General features: G+C 51.5%; 1 protein-coding gene across 1 annotated transcript in view; it reads left to right on the plus strand.

The window, feature by feature from the left end:
- ADCY1 (adenylate cyclase 1) overlaps positions 1-22,939 on the plus strand; it is a 108,622-nt gene extending 85,683 nt beyond the window's left edge. The window contains exons 15-20 of the mRNA XM_011229861.3: positions 9,535-9,651; positions 10,227-10,373; positions 10,882-10,980; positions 16,866-16,980; positions 18,145-18,269; positions 20,350-22,939. Coding sequence (XP_011228163.1) covers positions 9,535-9,651; positions 10,227-10,373; positions 10,882-10,980; positions 16,866-16,980; positions 18,145-18,269; positions 20,350-20,688 — 942 coding nt within the window. The 3' untranslated portion in view covers positions 20,689-22,939. The remainder of the gene's footprint in view (positions 1-9,534; positions 9,652-10,226; positions 10,374-10,881; positions 10,981-16,865; positions 16,981-18,144; positions 18,270-20,349) is intronic.
- The last annotated feature ends 680 nt before the right edge of the window (positions 22,940-23,619 follow it).

The following is a 23,619-nucleotide window of genomic DNA, read 5'->3' on the forward strand; positions in this document are numbered from 1 at the left end:
CAATATTTTTCTATCTTTTGGGTAAATACTTTGTAGTGCAATTGTTCTATTTTAAGTTTTTGAGGAACCTCCATACTGTTTTCCACTGTGGGTGTACCAGTTTTCATTCCTACCAGCAGTGCAAGAGGATTCCTCTTTCTCTGCATCCTCGCCAACATCTATTCTTTCCTGCATTGTTAATTTTAGCCATTCTGACAGCGGGAGGTGGTATGTCATCATAGTTTTGATCTGTATTTCCCTGATGATAAGTGATGTTGAGCATCTTTTCATGTGTCTATTAGCCATCTGTATGTCTTCTTTAGAAAAATGTCTGTTCATGTCTTCTGCCTATTTCTTAACTGGATTATTTGTTTTTTGGGTATTGAGTTTGATAAGTTCTTTATAGATTTTGGATACTATCAGGTAAGCCATTTATCAGATACATCATTTGCAAATATCTTCTCCCATGTTGTAGGCTGCCTTTTACTTTTGTTGATTGTTTCCTTTGCTGTGCAGAAGGTTTTTATCTTGATGAAGTCCCAATACTTTATTTTTGCCTTTGTTTCTCTTGCCTTTGGAGACATGTCTAGCATGAAGTTGCTGTGGCTGTGGTCGAAGAGGTTGCTGCCTGTGTTCTCCTCTAGGATTTTGATGGATTCCTGCCTCACATTTAAGTCTTTCATCCATTTTGAATTTGTCTTTGTGTATGGTGTAAGAAAGTGCTCCAGTGTCATTCTTTTGCATGTGGCTGTCCAATTTTTCCAACACCATTTGTCGAAGAGACTGTCTTTTTTCCATTGGATATTCTTTCTTGCTTTGTTGAAGATTAGTTGACCATAGAGTTGAGGGGCCATTTCTGGGTTTTCTAGTCTGTTCCATTGATCTATGTGTCTGTTTTTGTGCCAGTACCATATTGTCTTGATGATTATAGCTTTGTAATATAGCTTGAAGTCCAGCACTGTGATGCCCCCTGCTTTGTTTCTCTTTTTCAAGTTTGCTTTGGCTATTTAGGGTCTTTTGTGGTTCCATACAAATTTTAGGATTGTTTGTTCTAGGTCTGTGAAAAATGCTGGTGGTATTTTTGATAGGGATTGTATTACATGTATAGATTGCTTTGGGTAGTATAGACATTTTAACCATATTTGTTCTTCCTGTGTATGAGCATGGAATGTTTTTCCCTTTCTTTGTGTCCTCTTCAGTTTCTTTTGTAAGTGTTCTATGGCTTGCAAAGTACAGATCTTTTACCTCAACATGTTAGGTTTATTCCTAGGTATAGTATGGTTTTTGGTGCGGTTGTAAATGGGATCAATTCCTTGATTTCTCTTTCTGCTGCTTCATTATTACTGTATAAAACTACAAGAGATTTCTGTATGTTAATTTTGTTTCCTGAGACTTTACTGAATTTGTGTATCAGTTCTAGCAATTTTTTGGTGGAGTCTTTTGGGTTTTCTACATAGAGTATCATGTTCTGTGCAAATAGTGGAAGTTTGACTTCTTCCTTGCTGATTTTATTTCTTTTTGTTGTCTGATTGCTGAAACTTGGACTTCCAGTACTGTGTTGAATAAGAACAGTGAGAGTGGACATACCGTCTTGTTCCTTACCATAGAGGAAAAGCTCTCAGGTTTTCCCCATTGAGGATGATAGTAGCTGTGGGTTTTTAATTATGATGTTGAGGTATATTCCCTCTAGCTCTACTTTATTGAGAGATTTTATCAAGAAAGGATGCTGTATTTTCTCAAATGCTTTTTCTGAGTCTATTGAGAGGACAATATGGTTCTTGTCATTACTTTTATTAATGTGGTGTATCACGTGGATTGATTTGTGAATATCGAATGACCCTTGCAATCCAGGAATAAATCCTACTTGATTGTGGTCAATGATTCTTTTAATGTACTGTTGGATTGGATTTGCTAGTATCTTCTTGAGAATTTTTGCATCTACATTTGTCAGGGGCATTGGCCTATAGTTCTTTTTAGTAGGGTCTTTGGTTTTGGACTCAAGGTAATGCTGGGTTCATAGGACGAGTTTGGAAGTTTTCCTTCCATTTCTATTTTTTGGAACAGTTTGAGAAGAATAGGTATTAACTCTCCTTTAAATGTTTGGTGGAATTCCCCTGAGAAGTCATCTGGCCATGGACTTTTATTTGTTGGGAGATTTTTGATTACTGATTCAATTTCTTTGCTGGTTATCAGTCTGTTCAAGTTTTCTATTTCTTCCTGTATGAATTTTGGTAGGCTATATGTCTCTAGGAATTTATCCATTTCTTCCAGGTTGCCCAATTTATTGGCATATAATTTTTCATAATAGTCTCTTATAATTCGTTGTATTTCTGTGGTGTTGGTTATTTCTCCTCTCTTATTTGTGATTTTATTTATTTGGGTCTTTTCTCTTTTCTTTTTGATAAGTTTGGCTAGGAGTTTATCAATTTTATTAATTCTTTCAAAGAACCAGCTCCTGGTTTCATTGATCTGTTCTACTGGTTTTTTATTTTGGTTGTTTGTGTCTATATCATTTATTTCTGCTCTAATCTTTATTATCTCCCTTCTGCTGGTGTCAGGCTTTATTTGCTGTTCCTTGTCCAGCTCCTTTACGTGTAAGGTTAGGTTGTGTATTTGAGGTTTTTCTTGCTTCTTGAGATTGGCCTGTATTGCAATATACTTCCCTCTTTGGGACCACCTCTGCTGCATCCCCAAGATCTTGGACTGTTGTGTTTTCATTTCCATTTGTTTCCATATATTTTCAATTTGTTCTTTAATTTCCTGGGTAATCCATTCATTCTTTTTTAAAAAAGATTTTATTTATTTGAGAGAGAGAGAGAGCATGTGTATGCACAAGCCTGGGGGGAGGGGCAGAGGGAGAGTCACATTCCCTGCTGAGCAGGGAACCTGATGCAGGGCTCGATCCCAGGACACTGGATCATGACCTGAGCCGAAGGCAGACACTTAACCGACTGAGTCGCTCAGATGCCCCCCCCATTCATTCTTCAGTAGGGTGTTCTTTAACCTCCATGTATTTGCGGCCTTTCCAATTTTTTTCTTGTGGTTGACTTCAAGTTTCATAGTATTGTGGTTGGAAAATACTCATGCTATGATCTCAATCTTTTTGTACTTGTCGTGGCCTGATTTGTGATGTGATCTATTCTGGAGAATGTCCCATGCATACTCGAAAAGAATGTGTATTCTGTTGCTTTAGGATGGAATGTTCTGAATATATCTGTTAAGGCCATCTGGTCTGGGGTGTCGTTCAAAGCCATTGTTTCCTTTTTGATTTTCTGCTTAGATGATCTGTCCATTGCTGTGAGTGGAATGTTAAAGGCCCCTACTATTTTTGAATTCTTTTATGTTTGTTATTAATTGATTTATACATTTGGGTGCTCCCAAGTTGGGAGCCTAAGTATTTAGAATTGTAGATATTCATGACGGACAGGCCCCTTTGTAATGATATATTGCCCTTCTTCATCTCTTGTTACAGTCTTTGGTATAAAGACTAGTTTGTCTGATACAAGTATGGCTACTCCAGCTTTCTTTTGATGTCCACTGGTTCTCCAACCCTTCATTTTCAATCTGCAGGTGTCTTTAGGCCCAAATGAATCTCTTGTAGACAGCATATTGATGGGTCTTATTTTTTAATCCATTCTGATATCCCATGTCTTTTAATTGGAGCATTTAGTCCATTTACAGAGTAATTATTGATAGATATGAATTTAGTGCCATTGTATTACCTGTAAAGTCTTGTTTCCAGAGATTTTTCTCTGTTCCTTTTGAGTCTTTGTTGCTTTTGGTCTTTCTTTCCCACTCAGAGTCCCTTTTAATATTTCTTGCCCGGTGGGTTTAGTGGTCATGAACTCCTTTTGTTTTTGTTTGTCTGGGATACTCTTTATCTCTCTTTCTACTCTGAATGACAGCCTTTCTGGATAGAGTATTCTTGGCTTTAGATTTTTCCCATTGAGCACGTTGACTATATCATGCCACTGGAAGTGTCTCCTGTGTCTCCTGTGTGTGCTGCATGCACTGTGCTGTGGTGTTTTGGCTGCTCTGTCCTTCAGGCCAGTCATCTGCAGAGGCTCTCCTTGCCTGCAGTGGGCAGTGTCTGGACCTTGTCCAGTGTGTGGTGAGTTTAACTAGGTGTGCTTTGTTCTACTTGTTAAAAGAAACTAGATCCTGTTTCCACCAGAGCTGAAGCTCTGCAGCACTGCATGGTTGGTAGATGTGGTGCGTGCAGGGGGTTTGTGATAATCTTCTGGGGGAACGACTGCTCTGGTTCTCGGGCACACTTGCCCAAGAAAAGCAGCACCTGCAGAGCTTGGTTCGGGCTGTCACTGTTGCTGCTGTACTGCTTACTGAAGTTGGTTTATGCTGAGGGCCGGGGGAGAGAAATGGCACCTGTTGTCTCTTTTGTCCCTGGAGAGGCAATGCCACCTCTCCCAGATGAGCTGTAAGAAGGGGGAATCGTCTCTCCCTGTGGGTCCCAGGGAATCCTCAAATTGTGCCATCTGCCCTGGGGCTCTCCACCCCCCTTCTCCACAGGAGCCCTGCGGTGCCCACCAGGCTCCGCACTGGACCTTAGAATTCCAGTCTTTGAACCCCACTGGTTGTAAAATCTCACGAAAATCAGCCTCTCCTGTTTTCCCAGTCAGTGGCTTTGGGGAGTTGTTCTCTTTGCTCATAACCCTTCATGCCCTTCTCTCTCGCCTGTCTCTGTGACCAGGGCTCCTTCCCCTCTGCAGCACCCACAGTTCATTTCTCCACCAAACCACATCTCCCCACTTCCTACCTTCCCCGATGTGGCCTCTTCTCTCCCTGTCGTTGTGCAGTTTGTTCTGTCAGTCTTCAGATCCATTTCTTGGGTATTCAGAATGATTTGATATTTATCTAGCTGTGTTCGAGGGATGAGATGAGCAGAGGTCCTCCTACTACTCCAGAACCTTAGCGCCTCCCCAGGTGTATTATTTCGGTAGGCGCTTATCACTGTCTGTCTTCAGCTGACGTTACTCTACCTTGCAACTGCATACAGGTTTCTCCCGCTCTAGGTTTTTGGCATTGACATCATAGATTTTATTTGTACATCTATTATAAACTCCAAAACATATTTTTCCATCATAAACACTTAACTATGTTTTGAAGATATGAGAAGTATATATATATATTTTATATATCAACATAGTTGTGATTTCTGGTGCTTTTCATTCTTCGGTGAAGATCCAGGTTTCCATCTGGTATCTGCCTTTTTCCTGAATGACCGCCTGTAACATTTCTTGGTCTGTTGGCAGTTCGTTCTTTCAACTCTTGTGTGTCTGAAAAGGTCTTTATTTTGCCTTCCTGATCGAAAGACACGTGTGCTGGGGATAGGACTGTAGTTCGATGATCCTATGCCCTTTCACGCTTCAAAGATGTTCTCTGTCTCCTGTCTGGCACTGCTTCCAGCAATTCGTCGGCTACCATCTTTCTGTGTGTAACGTTTCTTTGCATCTGGTGGCTTTTGAAGATTTTCCCTTTATCCCTGGTTTTAAGTGGCTTGATTGTGAGGTACCCTGGTGTCATTTTTCGCTTGAGGTTTGTGGAGCATCTTGGATCTGCGGGTTTAGAGTTTCTGTTAAATTTGGGGAAAACTTCATCCCTTATTTCTTCTGATGTATTTCTGTCTCTCTCTCTCTTCTTCAGGGGCCCTGCCTGTGCATGCATTGGGCTCCTGGAAGGTGTCCCGCACCTCAGTCATGCTCCGTGCATGCTCTGCTGCTCCCTGTTCTCAGTGCCCTACATGTTTGATGCTTTTCACTGCTGTTTTCACGTCTCACATTTATCCTCGTTTCTGCTGCAGTACCCAGTCTTTCCTTAATTCCGCCTGTGCATTTCCCATCTCAGATTTTGTAGTTTTCATTTTTAGAACTTAGATTTGGGTCTCTTTCATAGTCTCCTCTTTCTCTACTTACCATGTTTCCTCCAGCTTTTTGAATAATCGTCTAACTCAGCCCACCGACTGTACCCCTGTAGATCAATGTCAACTGATTTGTTTCCCTCTTCATTCTGAGCTATACTTTTCTGCTTCTCTGTATCTGCTAATTTTTAGTTAGATGTTAGGCATTGCGAATTTTAGTTTCTGGGTGCTGAGTATTCTCGTATGCCATAAATATAATTTTGTTCCCTTTTTCGGGACCTAGAGAAGTTCAGGTTGAGGGCCTGAATAGAACAAAAAGGCAAAAGAAGATTCCAGCCCCTCCTGGCGGACAGTTGAGCTGGACATTGGTCTTCTGCCCTGGGTTCCCCTGGTTCTCAGGCCTTTGGGCTTGGACAGGAGTCACCACTGACTCTCCTGGGCACCCCAATTACAGAGAGCAGAGGGTGGGACTGCTCAGCCTCCATGATCTCGTGAGCCAAGTCCTGGTAATGAATCTTCTTGTGTCTGTAAGTGTCCTGTTGGTTCTTTTCTCTGGAGGACCCTACCGCACCATCAGCAGCTCTGCTCGTGGTGAGTGTCCTGGAAATTAAGAAATGCAGTTTCCTACTATTTGAAGTATGAGCTGGCAGTGGCCATCTGCCTCCGGCCAGATGTCACCTCCAGGAGGAGACAGGGACATCACTTCCCAGGCAGAGTGTGACTGGCTGTTCATTTTGAGTGAGCCTGTCCTTGATTCCAGGCACTGGGAGGGCCGTGCTGGCCTGGTTGGTTGGATAAAAAGTCTTTGCAGTGCTTCATGGGGGTCACGGTGACAGTCACTGCACATGCAGTCCACTGGTCATCTGTGTCAGCAAATCCGGGTCTTGTCAGGTTATGCTGTTTTGTTTTTTTCTGCTTGTGGAGAGACCATGCCCCCAGCCCACGAGCCCTTCTCGGGTGCCACGTACCTGTCTGTAGGTGCACCCCGGGAAGTAATTTCTGACATGTCAGCTCCTACATTCTGTCCCTTAGTGTCCCACGTTGGATTTTGACATACAAGAAGGGAAATGCCTTTTGAAACAAGCTCCACTGCGGAGGGAGCCGCTTGAAAATGGGGTGCTGGTCATGTCTCTCATGTGTGGACAGGAATACTGTATGTCAGCTACACCAGCTCTTTCTCACCAATACTCAGGGTTTCCTGGCTGGTAGGAAAATCTCACAAAGAGAGAATTCAGTAGGTTTTCATCTTATTTGTTAAAAATACAATAATACTCCTTCTGCTTAATTTGTAAGATGGACATTTATTTGTCACATGTACCATAAACCTTTGCATTGGTGGATGGATTAAAAAGCAGAATGATTTTTTGCTATTCTGCTGGACTATGAATGTCAGTGAATGCTAAGTCAGTCAAAAAGAAACTGAACTTAGAACCAAAGCTTTTGCTCACAAAGTGATAAACCAAGATTCTTTATTATACAAAGTCAAAGTGCATTCACTTACGGTGCTTTCTTTAAAGTACCCTTAACACTAATGATATTTAGGGGAGAGCAAAAATTTTAGTGCCATTAACAAATAAAACAGCTCTTGTAGAAATATTGACTTCCTCTTTATCTTATCCTGCAAAAAAAACTTTCTTTTGTGTCTGTCCGTGCACGTGCGTTGAAAGGTAATGAATTGCACGTGTCCTTGGAGAGGTTCCCGGCTTCCTTCTGATGCCTCCCTTTCTCCCACAGCCGCAGCCTCCCTCTTGCAAAGGCTGCCTTGCCTCATCTCCGCCAGTCTTGTAGCTCCTGGGCTCCTTCTCCCGTGCCCCTCGCTGCCTGACTGCATGCTGTGAGGAGGAGGACGAAGCCCATCCTCTTGCCAGGCTCCTTGATAACTCATGGCCCTGTGGCCCGTCCATGGTCATTTCCCCTGCACAGAGCCCAGGGAGGCCCAGGGCTGCTGGCCGTCTCCTGTGCTCCCGGCATCCTCGTCCTTGTGCCTGGCTTCTGCACCTCTGCCTCTGGGAGTCACCCCTTCTCACTTTATTTATTTATTTATTTTAAAGATTTTATTTATTTATTTGACAGAGAGAGACAGCGAGAGAGGGAACACAACAAGGCGAGTGTGAGAGGGAGAAGCAGGCTTCCTGCCAAGCAGGGAGCCCAATGCGGGGCTCGATCCCAGGACCCTGGGATCATGACCCAAGCCGAAGGCAGATGCTTAATGGCTGAGCCACCCAGGTGCCCCCACCCCTTCTCACTTTAACTGGTGCAGGTTGTACTGAATTGACAGGAGCGGACAATTCCAGGCTTAGTGAGTAGCACACGCTGTCCTAACCCTCGATAAGTGAGAATGGGACCCTGAAATTGGGGATTTTCCATCCACTTCCATCCAGATAAGGATCCTGAAGCACGACCGGACTGGGGAGTGGTGCCTTCAAGCCCTAGCTTTGATGGCCAGGCTGCAGGCTGCCAACAGGCATCCCTGTGCCACTGTCACTACCACCAGAGGCCAGTGTCCGTAAGGCTGATCCAGCCCTAGAAATGTTCCCCAAACTGCTCCTTTCACAGGTCGGGCTGGTGCCAGGTTTGGAGCTAGGATGAGTGACCAATGGCCATCTGGTGGCTTCGGTGTCTGAGGGCTGGCGTGGCTGATGCAGGGTGCGGGGACGTTGCTGCTGGTATCATTAGTCTGTGCAAGTCCCTGTGGCTCAGAGGTCCTCCACCTGCCAGTAGCATACCCTGGAAGGGCCCCTTTGGGGAGTCTGGACTCGGCTGAGCCCCGTTGGTGCTGTATCTGTCCCCAAACCCAGGTCCCTGTAGGTCTCCCTATCTCAGTGCCCAGGATGTGAATGCTGCTGGAGGTGGGGAGATTCTAGAGGAAATGGGGTCTGATGCCTGGCTTTGGGTGTCCCGTGTGACTGACACAGGGGGCAGGTGCCCATGAACACTCTGGAGCACATCAGAAGCTGCCTGGGGACCAGTGTGACCTGGGAGCAGGCTCGTGTGTCAGCTGCTACGGGTGTCTGGGTCCCAGAATGTGGGGAGAGCGTACCCTGGAAGTGGGGTAAACCCCCCACTCTCTGTCCTTTGAAAGTTCCAGCTGATCAGGGCGGGGACTTACCCAGAAATCCGTGGCACCTCTGGACCCCCGTGGTGCAGTGGCTCTGCCTGGGGGGGGGGCAGAGGTGGAGACTGGCCTGTGTAGACTATAGATCAGCACCCTGGGAGTCTCGTTCGGATGATTGGAAAGAGCTGGATGTTGTAGGAAGGGTGATTCGTGGCATCTGTGAACAGCGGTGAGGCAGATGTCAGAGCCATCAGGAAAGGTGCGGCGTGGGCAGGTGGGAGCTTATCGCCAAGGAGCAGATAGGGGTCGCCCGGCCGACAGAAAATCACACAGGGGAGGTGTCAGGGGTGAGGGGTCTGAGTGGTCTAACAGGCTTCTGGCTGAAGGCAGCGCAGGGGTCACCCGGGAGTGAGGGGCTCAGGAGCCCCATCAGAGGTCCAGTGTGGGGGTCTGGCTGGACTCCTGGGTCTGCCGAGACCCGTGATGCCGAGGTACTCAGATGCCCATGCGGGGCCTGGCTGGGAGGGGTTGAGGGTCCTGGTCGGCCTGGTCTTGGGGAGTCTGCCACAGGGGGTGCTGAGTGAGGGGAACAGGCCGAGTGGGTCACAGAGGGTCTGCCCCCCAGGCAGAGGAGGAGAGGGACGACATGGAGAGGGTGAAGCTGGACAACAAGAGGATTCTCTTCAACCTCCTGCCAGCCCACGTTGCCCAGCACTTCCTCATGTCCAACCCCCGGAACATGGTGAGTCTGCCATGCCAGGCAGCTCTGGCAGGGGTCATGGGTCTGCGGCTAGAGGTCCCACCCAGAGGGACCCTCCCATCACGTCCCTGCTTGAAATTGCAAAGCATGGCTATTTCTGAGCCCCGGACACACCAAGGCTGAGTGGGGGCCCCCTCTGTCCACCCCCCATCCCCCCGGGGAACAGCAGGAGGCTCCAGGGGCCAGGAAGTCCCCACTCTTGGTCCCAGGAGAGAGCAGAGCACCCATCACCCCGCATGGAGGGAGAATGGGCTTCAGGAAACCCGTGTTTAGGGCAGCTGGGTGGGTCTGAGCTTCCTAATAGCAGTGGCCCATGGAGGGAGGCTCTGGAATCACCCACAGAGCAGGGCTCACATGTGCCGACTCAGAAATAATGAGGCTTGGTCAGCATTTTAGATCCTAAAGGCACAGGGCCCGCGGCTCAGCCTGACCGGCAAAGCCCAGAAGCTCCCAGGGCTCTGTGTTCATCGGGCTGGGCCCCCGGGGCATCCTTCCCTGCCACCCTCCTCTGCACGTGCTGCCCCCGGCGCCGCGGCTGACCTCACCTTTGCCCCCAGGACCTGTACTACCAGTCCTACTCGCAGGTGGGCGTCATGTTCGCCTCCATCCCCAACTTTGACGACTTCTATATCGAGCTGGATGGCAACAACATGGGGGTGGAGTGTCTGCGCCTTCTGAATGAGATCATCGCTGACTTTGATGAGGTGAGGACCGCCCCTGAATGATGCCCTGTGGGGGCCCCCCGGCACACGGAACTGGGAAGAGGTGCACGCGTTCTGTCCCCTGGGGGGTCCAAACCGACCTTGACCGTAGAGGAGGGGCCTTTGCCGCCCACAGGCGCTGAGTTCTGCCAGCCGGTGCTGGCTCCTGTCCCCTACCCAGTAAAGGCTGGCTTGGCTGGCAGCCTCACCTCCAAGACGGGCGGGCAGGAGCCTGGGGTCTGCACTACCTGTGCTCCCTGCCCCGGGGCGTCTCCTCCAGGGTGAGCCTGAGGTTGCTGCTGCAGGATGGAGTGCTCTGCATGGTCCCTCCTGGGCTCCTCTTTGCCACGCCCTTGCTGGAGCCCCTCAGATCGGCCCAGACCTTGTCTGGTGGCCACAACAGAAGAGACACACTGCTTCCCAGAACAGGCTCTTCCGCCCTGGGGTTGCTCCCACAGTGGCTTCTCTCGGATGTTATGTAACATTTAACGGTTTCGTGTTTTAAACAAAGCTCATGGACAAAGACTTCTACAAGGACCTGGAGAAGATCAAGACCATCGGGAGCACCTATATGGCTGCGGTGGGACTAGCGCCAACAACTGGGACCAAGGTGAGTGCTGTCTGGGGCTTTGCTGCTCAGGGGCTGGGTCTCAGCTCTGTCCCAAACTTCTCAGGGACTCTGGGCAGGTTCCCTGCTCTGAGCCCCAGTCTGCCCTAACATTGGGTCAGGCCAGTGTCCTGTGGGCTGTCCATTCAATGGCCAGCTTTCTCCAGATAGTCGCCCGTGGAAAGTCAGCACTGAGGCCAGTCACGGGGGCTTCTTCCAGCCCTGCCCTGCCCTGCCCTGCCCTGCCCTGCCCCACTGATCCCCTCCCCACTGGCCCTGCCTCTTCCTCACTGGCCCTGCCCCCTCCCCACCAGCTGCACCCCGCTCCTGCCAGCCCAGCACCATAGAGTGTTCCCCTTTCCCAAGGCAGAGTCGTGAAAAAAGTCCTCAGGTTCCCCCTAAAAAAAAAGGCAAGAGAAGAAAGGAAGATGTAAAAAAAGAAAATGCAATGAATGGAAAACAGTTACAAATATGAGAGATACTAATTCAGTATACCAATAATCACTTTAAATGTGAATATAAATATGCCAATTAAAAGAGACTGACAATGACCAAAAACACAAGACCCAACTAGGTTTGCCAAAAGAAAAACACTTCAAATATAAAGACACAGATACCTTAAAAACAGAGGATGTAGAAGGAAGTACCGTTCTAGCACTAATAAAACAAAATTTAGGTAGCAATCTTAAGACAAAGCAAACTTCAGATCAAGGAAAATTATCAGACACATAAAGAGGGAGACTGCAAAATGATAAAGGAGTCAATTCTCCAGGAAGACATAACAGTCTTTAACATGTATGCGCCTAACAACAGTGCGTCAAAATATGCAAGGCAAAGCACAGATAGAACCATGAGGAGAAATAGGTGAACCCACTATTATAGTTGGAGACTTCAACACCCTTCTCAGTAATTGACAGATCCAGGTGGCTGTGCATCTGCAAAGGTGGTTGAAGTGAACAACATCATCAAGCACCTGGATAAAAATTGGCACCTACAGACAACTTCACACAGCAACAGCAGAACACGCATTCTTCTGCAGCTCATGTGGAACATTTGCCAAGATAGAGCACATTCTGGGCTGCAAAACACACCTTAACAAGTTTAAAACCATTGAAATCATATAAAGTATGTTCTCAGACCAGAATGGAATTAAAGTAGAAATCGATTGATGGGGAGATAATTGGAAACTTCCAAAATATTTGGAGATTAAGCAACACTTGTCTAAATGACAGGAGTCAAGGAAGAAATCTCAGAAGTTTAAACATGTTTTGAACTAAATAAAAATGAAAATACAATTTATCAAGGTCTGTGGGATGCAGCAAAAGCATCCCTTAGAGGGAAATTTATACCACTGAAGTCCTATATTAGAAAAGAAGAGCAACCCAAAATCAATGATCTATGCTCCCACTTTAGGAAACTATAGAAAGAACAACATAAATCTCTGGAAAGCATAGGGAGAAAAAAATCAGAGCACAAATCTATGAAATTGAAAACAGGTAAGCACTAAAGAAAATCAATGATGAGGTGCCTGGGTGACTCAGTTAAGCGTTCAACTCCTGATTTTGGCTCAGGTCATGATCTCAGGGTTGTGAGATAGAGCCCAGCGTTGGGCTCCATGCTTAGCATGGAGACTGCTAGAGATTCTCTGTCTCTCTCTTTCTGCCCCTCCCCTTGCTCATGCTATAAAAAATAAATAAATAAATAAATAAAATCTATTAAAAAGAGAAAATCAATGAAACTAAAAGCTGGCTGTTTGAAAAATCAATAAAGTTGATAACCTTTAGCCATGCTGAGAAAAAAAGAAAATACAAGCTACTAATATTAGAAATGAAAGGCCACTTGTATTGAACCAAAGGGCAAAAAAGTATGTTATGAACAACTCTGTGCCCACAAATGTCATAATTTTGATCAAGTGGACCAATTCCCTGAAAGCCACAATCTATGAAAACTCAAACAAGAGGAAATAAAAAATTTTAACCGGCCCATATCTATTAAAGACATTGAATCAATAGTTAGTATCCTTCCAAAACAGGAGTGGACCCAGATGGGTTCACTGAACATTTAAGGAAGAGATTATACCAATTCTCTAAAATCTTTTCCAGAAAGTAGAAGTTTCTAACTCATTTCTTTCTACCTCATTCTATGAGTCCAGCCAGTATTATAATAATATGAAAACCAAATAAACTACAAGGAAGGAAAATCACAGAGCAGTATTTCTCATCAGTAGAGAAAACTTTGTATAAGTCCTCAACAAATATTAGCAGTTTGAATCCAGCATTGTAGGAAAAGAACAATAGACCACAAAGAAGTTGGATTTAGATATCAAGATATCAAGGCTCGTGCAACATTTCAAAGTGAGTTCATGAAATTTACTACATCAACAGGCTAAAGAAGAGAAATCATGTACGATCATGTCAATTACTTGATGCAGAACAGTCATTTGACAACATCCAACACCCATTCAGTGATTTTTAAAATAATGTGAGCAAAGTGGCTGTACCAACTTGCATTCCCACCAACAGCTGTGGAAGGAGCGGAGATGCCCTTCAGCAGACGAATGGATAAAGATGTGGCCCATATATAGAATGGAATATTACTCCGCCATCAGAAAAGATGATTACCCAACATTTACATCAACTGGGATGAAACTGGAGGAGATTATGCTGAATGAAATAAGTCAAGCAGAGAAAGACCATTACCATATGGTGTCACTTATTTGTGGAACATAAGGAATAGCATGGAGGACATTAGGAGAAGGCAGGGGAGAGTGAAGGGAGGGGAATTCAGAGGGGGAGGCGAACCATGAGAGACTATGGACTCTGGGAAACAAACTGAGGGCTTCAGAGGGGAGGTGGGGAGGGGATGGGTTAGCCCGGTGATGGGTAGTAAGGAGGACATGTATTGCATGGAGCACTGGGTGTTTTACGCAAACGATGAATCATGGAACACTACATCAAAAACTAATGTATTGTATGGTGACTAACATAACATTAAAAAAAAAAAACTGTGAGCAAACTCTACAAATAAAACCTTGTCAACTACAAAAACCCTGTAGTTTTCCATCATATTTGATGAGAAACAAAGCCTCCCCCTCAGATCAGGAGCGTGGCAAGAATGCCCCTTGTCATCACTCCTATTTGACATTTGTACTGGAAGTCTTAGCTAGTTCAGTAAGACAAGAAAAGGGAAATAAAAGTACACACACTGAGGAGGAAGAAATAAAGCTGTCTCTGTTCACAGATGACATGATTATCTATGTAGAAAATACAAAAGAATCCACAAAATGTCTATAATAAGTAACCATAGGAAGGTAGCAGGAAACAGGATTAACAGGTCATTTCCCTACACACCAGCAATGAGCAAGTGGAGTTTGAAATTAAAAACACAATGCCATTTAGAGTAGCACCCCCCCCAATTAAGTACTAGGTACATGTTTAACAAAATAACTATGACAGTATTTCTANCCTACACACCAGCAATGAGCAAGTGGAGTTTGAAATTAAAAACACAATGCCATTTAGAGTAGCACCCCCCCCCAATTAAGTACTAGGTACATGTTTAACAAAATAACTATGACAGTATTTCTATGAAGAAAACTAAAACTCTGATGCAAGAAATCAAAGAAGATCCAACTAAGCAGAGAGGAAATGTTCTTCTGAGCACAGGAAGACTCATGGTCAAGAGGTCAGTTGTCGTCAGTTGATCTAATTGATTTACGCAATCCCACTCAAAAGTCCAACAGGTTATTTTGTGATGTTGACCAACGGATCCTAAGTTTACATGGAAGCAAAAGACCCAGAGTAAGTTAACACAGTACAGTAAAAACAGAATGGAATTGGAGGACTGACACTGCTGGCTTCAAGGTCAACTAGAAAGGGTGCCATGATCGACACAGTGTGATGTTGGGGAAGAACAAACAACTAGATCAACGGAATAGAATCGGGAGCCCAGACATGAACCCTCATCAGTAGAGTCAACAGAGCTTTGACGAAAGAGCAAATGGAGCAAAGGTAGCCTTCGACAAACAGGGCTGGGACACCGGCCCGTCTATCTATATTTAGCTGGATATTAATGCAAAACGTGTTAAATTAACTCATAATAGATCATAGACCTCAATGTAAAAGGCAGGCATATTAAACATCTAGAAGGTAGGTATAAGAGACGATCTAGGCGACCTTGGGTTTGGTGATGAGTTTTTAGATACAACACCAAAAGCACGATCCACGGAAGAAAACATTGTTACCTTGCATGTAATTAAGAATTTAAAATTCTGTGTGGGAGATACTATAATGAAAAGACAATCCACAGACTGAGGGAAAATCTTTGCAAACCACTATCTGATAAAGGACTTGGATCTGGAATATAGAAAGAACTCCTGGGGCGCCTGGGTGGCTCAGTCAGTTAAGTGTCCAACTCTTGATCTCAGCTCAGGTTTTGATCTGAGGGTTGTGAGTTCAAGCCCCGCTTTGGGCTCCACGCTGAGCGTGGAGCCTACTTAAAAAAATAAAAGTAAAATATACAAAGAACTCTCAAAACTCAACAATAAGAAAACAAACAACCTGATTAAAAAGTGGGCAAAAGATCTGAACAGACATCTCACTGAAGAAGGTACCCATGACAGGTACGCGTGGGGAGAGGCTTCGTATCACTTGTCATCAGGGAAATATACATTAAGACAGCGAGACACCGCTACCCACTGATCAGAACGGCCCAAATCCAGAACCCTGAGGACAGCCAGCGCTGGTGAGGATGCGGAGAGACAGGAACACCCACCCATTGCTGGTGGGGGTGCGGAGCCATGCAGCCTCTCTGGAAGACAGTCTAGCTGTTTCTTACCAAGCAAACCATACTCTTACTCTATGATCCAGCAGTTACGCTCCTTGGCGTTTATGCAAAGGAGCGGACCACTTATTTACACAGAATATCTGACAGGGATGTTTACAGCAGCTGTATTCATAATTGCCAACGCTTGCAAGCAACCGCGACGTCCTTCGTTGGGTGAACAGATGACGCACTGTGGTCCATCCAGACAAGGAGATGTTATTCAGCGCTAAAAAGGAACGCGCAATCGCGCCACCGCAAGACGTGGAGGAAACTTGAATGCATATTACTGTAAGAATCCAATCTGAAAAGGCTGATGCTATAGGATTTCATTTAAGGAACATTCTAGAAGAGGCACAACTATGGACATGGTAGAAGGATCGGGGTTGCCAGGGGGCTGGGGGAGGGGGATGAACACGTGGGCATCGGGCGGGGGGATGGACAATGAAGCTGCTCTGTGTTATACTGAGTACAATTGTACTAGTACTAAGTACCAGTACAGTTATACTAAGTGGGCACGCGAAATTCTGCATTTCTGAAAACCCACAGGAGGTGCACACAGTGAAACCTAACGTAGACTGCGGACGTTAGTTAACGCTTGGGGGTCACTGTGGGTGCTTCAGTGGTAAGGAAGGACCTAATGCAGGAGGTGACCAGGAGGGGAACCATGTGAGGGAGGGCGGCCAACAGGACTCTAACCAAAAGAGGAAAATTGACCGTTGCCAATGTTTTGCACGAGAGAGGCTGTGTGAGTAGCGCAAAGTCGTGGGAGCCATGGGCTCCATGTGAGGGGAGACTGCCCTGCTTCCCTGTGCACCGCGGGCCGTGGCACCCGGTGTCCCACACACCGCGCTGCCCCCCCGCCTCTGCCCGCAGGCAGGTCCAGCCCGCCAAGGGGCTGACACCAAGCCAGCACCCAGCCTGTAGGCAGTGGGCACTGTTGTGCCTGTGGGGTCTGGTCCCTGATCCCCCCTGCGGGCACGACAGGGTGCCCCCTGAGCGTCCCCGGCCCCCAACCTTGCCCTGACACCCCCCCAACGTGGTAACCCCCGTCTGCTCATGTGCAGGCAAAGAAGTGCATCTCCTCGCACCTCAGCACACTGGCGGACTTCGCCATCGAGATGTTCGACGTCCTGGATGAAATCAACTACCAGTCTTACAACGACTTTGTGCTCCGTGTGGGTATGTGGCTGCGGGCGGCAGCACCCCACCCCCCACCAGTGTCCAGGCCCCAGGAGGGAGGGCCTGGGAATGCAGGTACCCTGCTTCTGAGCACTGGCCCCTGGGACCGAGGACCCAAAGGGGTGCCGTCCAGCTCTCGAAACACCTCTGAGTCCACACTTGGCTGGAGGAAAATGCCCCCAAGGGGTGGTTCTAGAATTCAGACGTCTAGTGTTCAGAAAAGTATCTAAGAGCCGGGATGGCGTGAGGGCAGCCACGGGGGTCCGCCAGAGCCGGGGGCGGGGGGCGTGCTCTGAGGCTCCCCAGCCCAGCTCTGCCTGAGGCCTGGTGCCCGCCCGGCCTGCGGGCCCGCGTTCCAGCTCTGTCCTCGGGCCGGAGCTCCACGATCCACGTAGTGACGTGCTGGGAAACAGACACTGTTCCTGCCCCCCCACCCCAGGGGACCGGGTTGGGTGTGAGCCGAGGCCCTTCCACCCAGCAGGCCGGCTGTCTGGTCCACGCCCCAGCAGCCACGGGAGGAGCGGCCCCTCAGGCCCCTGTCAGGGTCCCCGGCTCCGCTCCAGGGCCGTCCTGCTGCCGGGCCTGAGGCACTGATGAGGCCAGTGGCTGAGACATCGTTGGCACCCCTGTCCTCTGTGCGTGGGTACAGAACGGGGACATGTGACATGGCATCAGCAGGACCAGGAAGCCCCATTGGGGGATGGCCACAGGGTGATTGGAGCTCTCAGGCAAGTTGGCCCCTGAGCCACACACATGAAGAGACGGGGGCCTCCTCTCCCCACTTCAGAGCATCCCAAAAGACTGAACCATTTCAGGCCCCACACCCTGCAGGGTTGAAGCCAGGGAAACCGTCAGGAGCGACTGTCGCTCTTGGAAAGTGTGCGGGGGACACACTGCCATCCTACANACTGCCATCCGCCTGAAGGGCCAGGCTTCCCAGCAGCGGAGTGGCATGGGGTCGCTGTTCCAGGAAATGGGACTCTCTTCACGCCTGGGGGTCCAAGTGAGCAGACACTGGGGGCCCCCTCTTCACAACGTAGTGGGTCCCTGCTTCAGGAAGGGGCCCTGGGCTAAGTGACCCCAGGAATCCATGACCCCGAGAGGGGCAGCTCCTTCTCTCGGAAGCCTTGCCAGTGCTAATGGCACTCCGTGGCTGTCTTGCAGGCATCAACGTTGGCCCCGTGGTGGCCGGGGTGATCGGGGCTCGAAGGCCGCAGTACGACATCTGGGGAAACACGGTCAATGTGGCCAGTAGGATGGACAGCACCGGTGTCCAGGGCAGAATCCAGGTCAGTTCACTAGAGGTGCCCGAGGCACAGGTGCCGTCCTGTAGGCGCGAGGCCGGTGCAAGAGGCCGGGGGCCAGCCGGGCCTCCCTCCCCCGCCTGCCTCTTCTGGGCAGGGACACGAGGCTGCCCAGTGCAGCGTGTCTGTGGCCTGTAGGGCAGGACCCGGGACCGGGGTGGTTTGGTTTGGTTTGTCCTGTGGCCTTGGGCGTCGGCTCCCACGTGGCCATGTGCAGAGGTGGGGGCACGGTGAGTGCTGGGATCCCAAGGGGCCCGTCCAGCATCCCGGACCCTGCCCACCTGCCCTGCTGCCTTAGGCGGAGGGGCTTCCTTGGCTTCTGCTCACCCTGGAGCAGCCCCCCAAAGGCTCCGGGACACTGGCTGCTCTTCCCAGGCGTGCCCAGGTGTGGCCGTCTCTCGGGACCTCCCTTCCAACCATGTGAACCCAGGTCTGCTGGGCGCACACTGCAGCCCCCAGGGGCCTCGGGGGAGGAGGAGCCTGTCCCCCAGTGTGGCGGCGGCTGGCCTCTGGGCACCCACGGGGCTGGACAGGGAACGCAGGGCCCTCTGTGAGCGGCACCAGGTCCAGTGCTGGCCTCTCCCTCTGCCCTGATGCCCAACAAGGTCCTCCGAGACCCGCGTGTACCCAGGTGCAGGCCACCAGCTCTCCCGCGGCCGTGTGTTCAGTCCCCCGCCCAGCCTCTGGTAGGCCCTGGGATTCCTCAGTTTAACCGTCAGGCGATTGTGCTCAGAGCGAAGACATGTGCAATCCTTCCTTCAAATTTCCTGTATTGTCGTGAAACACACACAACGTTTACCATCTTCACTGAGCGTAAGCATGGGGCTCAGAAGCGCTGAGTGTGTCTGCGTAGTCACGTCGCCATCCCACAGCCCGTCCAGGACACCGCGCCTCTCCGGGCTGGGTCACCCCCAGGGGGACCTTGGCGAAGCCCCATCCACTCTCCGGCCGTCCACTGTCCCATGCTCATGTGAAAGTTCGAAGTTTCCACCATCAGGTTGCAGCGAGCCCCTCCCCTGCTCAGCACCAGGCCTGTCCCCTACGGCCCCCGATGGCCATTCTCCGTGATGTGGCCACCGCTCGCGGCCTGGTCTCCCCTGGCTGCTGGACTTCCAGCGATGTGCCTCCCCTTTCCCTCCCAGGTCTTCCGTCCCCCTGCCACACTGCAGGGACCCCCTTCCATGGCCCCCGCCCCTGTGCCTGTGTGCGGGTTCCCGCACGGAGAGAAGATCCACAGGGGTACTTTGGATGAGTACAGCCCTCTGTGCTCCCGTTCTGGCCCAGGCGCCCACCTCACAGGGCCCCGGGGCTCTGACAAGCCCTGGGACCCCCCAGGCGGCTGCTCTGTGTGCTGGTTTGGGTCTCCAAGCCCCACACTGCCAATCCCCGCGTGTCTGTGTTGGGACTCCCCGAGGCACAGAGCACTCGGCTGTCCCAGGAACGCCCCCTTCCCCCAGAGGACCTGCGACAGGGGAGTCTGTGCAGACGCGGCCCCTTTCCCCTGCATCAGGCCCGGTGTCAGCATCCAGGGGGTGTGCGTGGGGGCAGGACCGTTGTCAGCGTGGGTAAGACGCGGTCCGACCGTCGGGGCCGCCGGTGCTGCCTTCACCCATCTGCCAAAGGCACTGCTCCCACCGGCGGCCTCATGTGTCGAAGAGCACACCCCACCGTTGCTCCTTTTAACGAGTCCTTCCTCTGCTGGGCCCAAATTAGACATCTGGTTCTTTCCTGGAAGAAGTGTGCGAGGGACTCTGATGTTAGCGAGCCGGCTTTGCTGTCCTGCTTCGCCCTGTCCAGGCCTCTGGCTGGTGCCTGGGGCACCCCGGGCTCCCACCATGGCCTGGCACCGCATCTCTGTGCCCTGTCCAGCCTGCCGCACACCCTGGGCCCTTTCCCCAGAGAGCGCTGCTTTCTGGGGCTTGCCCGGGGCCCAGGCCAGAGCCCCAGGTGCTCTCTGATGTTGGGGACAGGTTGCGGGGAGTGGAGGGAGCCCTCTGGGCGGCCCTGCCCCCTGGATCCTCCCCTGCTGACCCCGGGGACGCTCGCTTGCTTTCCTCCGCTACAGGTGACCGAGGACGTTCACCGGCTGCTGCGAAGGGGCACTTACCGCTTCGTGTGCCGCGGGAAGGTCAGCGTCAAGGGCAAGGGTGAGATGCTGACATACTTCCTGGAAGGCCGGACCGATGCAAACGGTTCCCAGGCCAGGTCCCTGAACGCAGAGCGGAAAATGTGCGCTTACGGGCGAGCCGGCCTCCAGACCAGACTGGCCGCAGGGCCACCCCCGGTGGGCCCCATGATCGGCCACCCGGTCAGAGCCGGGCTGGGGTCTCTGCAGGGCTCGGGGCTCCCCCCGGGCCCCCACGGCCAGCACCCACCCCCCGGAGCAGCTGGGAAGGAGGCTTAGCGGAGCCATGCTGGCTGCTGGGCGCTCAAGGGCTCCAGCAGGGACCAGCCCGGCCCACAGAGCAGGGCCGGTGGCCGGAGGCTGAGCTGCGGAAGGGGTGCCGTCCAGGCGTGCCCCGAAGCAGCCAGGCAGTGACAGGCCAGGGGAGCCCTGCCCGCCTGGATGCTGAGGCTTTCAGGGGATTGCGCTCGCTTGGTCCTCTCCTCGGTGGCCGAGGAGCAGCTGCCTGGGGTCGGCCAGCTCAGCATCCAGCACTGGGACCTTGCGGACATCCTCCACGTCCTCGGGCTTCCGCTGAGCAAGAGCCATGGAGCTGTGGCCGGCAGCGGGGCAGTGTGCCCTGAGCAGGCCCGCGGCAGACCGGGCTAGAAGCCAGGCCTCGCGCGTGCGGCAGGGCCAGAAGGGTGGGCTCCGGGCCCGCGTGGACCAGGCCTGCGATGGGCGGTTTGGGGAGCTGCGCAGCGCGGGGGGCCGCCGGCTTCCTTTGGGCACGGTGTTTGCCAAGAGCCAGAGGCAGGTCTTCTGGGATTCTTGGGGCCCCGAGCCACGTCTCTGTCACGACCAGCATCGTCCCTGCTCTGCCTGCCCATCCTGCGTTGTCCCTTGGTCCCCGGAGGGCATCGGCCCTACGAATCCTGGCTGCTCTTGTCGGGGGAGGAACCTAGGTCGGGGTCGCCGTGCTCCTTGCTGTCCCCGCATCTGGGGCTCCTGCTATCCTCACAACAGCACAAGCCCATGTGGATTTTGAAACGAGTGAACCTCACGACTGAGAGAAAGCTTCCTGGGCTGAGGAGCCCGCGCCCCAGACGTGGGATTTCGGAGTGAGTTTGGGCTGCACCTGGAGTTTGAGCACCACGGGTGACTCGGGGGCGGTCTGGGGGTCACCCACGTGCACAGGTGCAGACTGAGGATGGCGGGATGTGCTGCTTAGGGGCACAGGGTGGCGGCTCTGACTGCAGGAGGAAGGCACCGGCAGCCGGGGGCTGGGCTCACCCTGGCTGAGCCCCCATGGATGTCCCCAGGCTGGTCCCATGGTGGGCTTGTGAGGCGTGGCACCCTCCGTGGGGGCTCAGCCCTGCCCGGCCGCATTGCAGCCAGCACGGTCGGCCGCCGGGATGTGTGTGGAGAGGCCAGCAAGGCGGGACTCAGGACGGAAGTAGGTGGGTGGACGGCCTCCTTTCTGAGAACCAGCTCTGTGCTGGGCCACCGATGACCATCGCTACGCTGGGGAAGGACTCAGTGGCCCAGCCACCCCTCCCTCAGCCTTTAGAGACATGGCATGGTTCCTTCAGGGGAAACCAAGTCAGCTCGAGGGTCCTGTGAGCATACGGCCCGTGTGGTGTGCTTGTCTGCGCTGAGCTGCGGGGCCGAGGACCCGGCCAGGGTCCTGGTGCACGCCTGCTGGGCGCAGCCAAAGTGTGCAGGGGGGCAGTGGACCACACCGTGGCCCTGACCCCATGCTCTGTCATGTGGCAGAGGGGACTTTACAGACGGAATTGAAGGTACAGGCCTTAAGCTGGGGGCAGGATTCGGAGCTCTCTGGGTGGGCCCCCTGCCTCCTCGAAGTGGACGCAGAGGCAGGGCGGTCAGGATGGCCCAAGCATGAGGTTGCTATTTAAAGATGCGGGGACCTGACCATCAACCATCGGGGAGAGGAGCTGGTTGCTCCCGTGGACGTCGACCCAAGCGAGCTGGGGGAGGGTGGACACCTGTGACACTCTCCGTGAACCCCCAGCCCTGCCGGGCCCAGACCTGGGGCCACAGAACCAGGAGCTCCGGAGCCCTGCGGTGTGTGGCCGCTGGTCGAAGCACAGTGAGGAGGCCGTCGGACACTATGGTTCTGGGCCGGTTGTCATGACCACCCGCGGTGGCGGTGGCGAGGCCCGGCACCCACGAGCGCCTGTGTGGCACCTCCGTCATCAGCAGCCCAGACCCTCCCAACCCCGAGGGCGCGGGAGCCGCCACAGCGTCCCTCCGAGGCGGGTGCACTATGTCTTCCTCTTTATTTGTGACGAGACTGTATGATATTGCCTTATTTATTTTTAATCTTGTACAGCATTCACGGACAAACGTTAGCCTTTCGAGTAGGGTTCTGTCTAAATTATTTAAGATGCTCTGTAAATAGTGCACTGTTTCAGGGGACGCCTGTTCACTCCCACCAACAACGAGAACAGCCCCGTGCGGATGGCACGCTTTACCCAGATGTGTGACGTCCCTTAGGCACCGCGCCCCTGCTTGGGGAAGCCCCGGCACTTGCTCTGTAAATAGTGCACTGTTTCAGGGGACGCCTGTTCACTCCCACCAACAACGAGAACAGCCCCGTGCGAATGGCACGCTTTACCCAGATGTGTGACGTCCCTTAGGCACCGCGCCCCTGCTTGGGGAAGCCCCGGCACTGCGGGGGAGGGGGGGCGTGTCCCTCGTGTGCTGCTTACACCCAACCTCAGTAGCCTAGAAGGCAGCCCCAAACTTCAAGACGCTTCCACGGACCACCGGGACTGGGGGGTTCGCTGCATGGGGCGTGTGTGATGCAGCGTGGAGCCCCCACAGACCAGGCCCCCCCGAGCCTGCACGTTTGTCAGACCCCAGAGCCAACAGCGCTTCCAGACACTTTCTGTCTCCAGAAGCAATAACTAACTGTAAACTGCGGAGACAAGCTTGGTCCAAAGCCGATGGTGATTCCAGCATAAGCCATGCGCACGAGCTTGCCCGAATTCAACCATGCTGTGGGGGGGCCGACGCCCCCGCGGCTCCCCGGCCCCTCCTGCAGACCCAGCTCGGGCCCTGCGCCCTGTGGGGTTTGCTGTGAAGAGGGCCAGCCTCAGCCCTGTCAGTTAAGTCACCCTCAGGGCGAGGGCAGGTCGTGCACACCTATGGCCCTCCTAACCTGTCTCAGCCCGTCCACGGGCTGCAGTGAGCCTTGGGCCGGAA

Source organism: Ailuropoda melanoleuca, chromosome 1, assembly GCF_002007445.2.
Source record: "Ailuropoda melanoleuca isolate Jingjing chromosome 1, ASM200744v2, whole genome shotgun sequence".
In the NCBI taxonomy this organism is placed as follows: domain Eukaryota; kingdom Metazoa; phylum Chordata; class Mammalia; order Carnivora; family Ursidae; genus Ailuropoda; species Ailuropoda melanoleuca.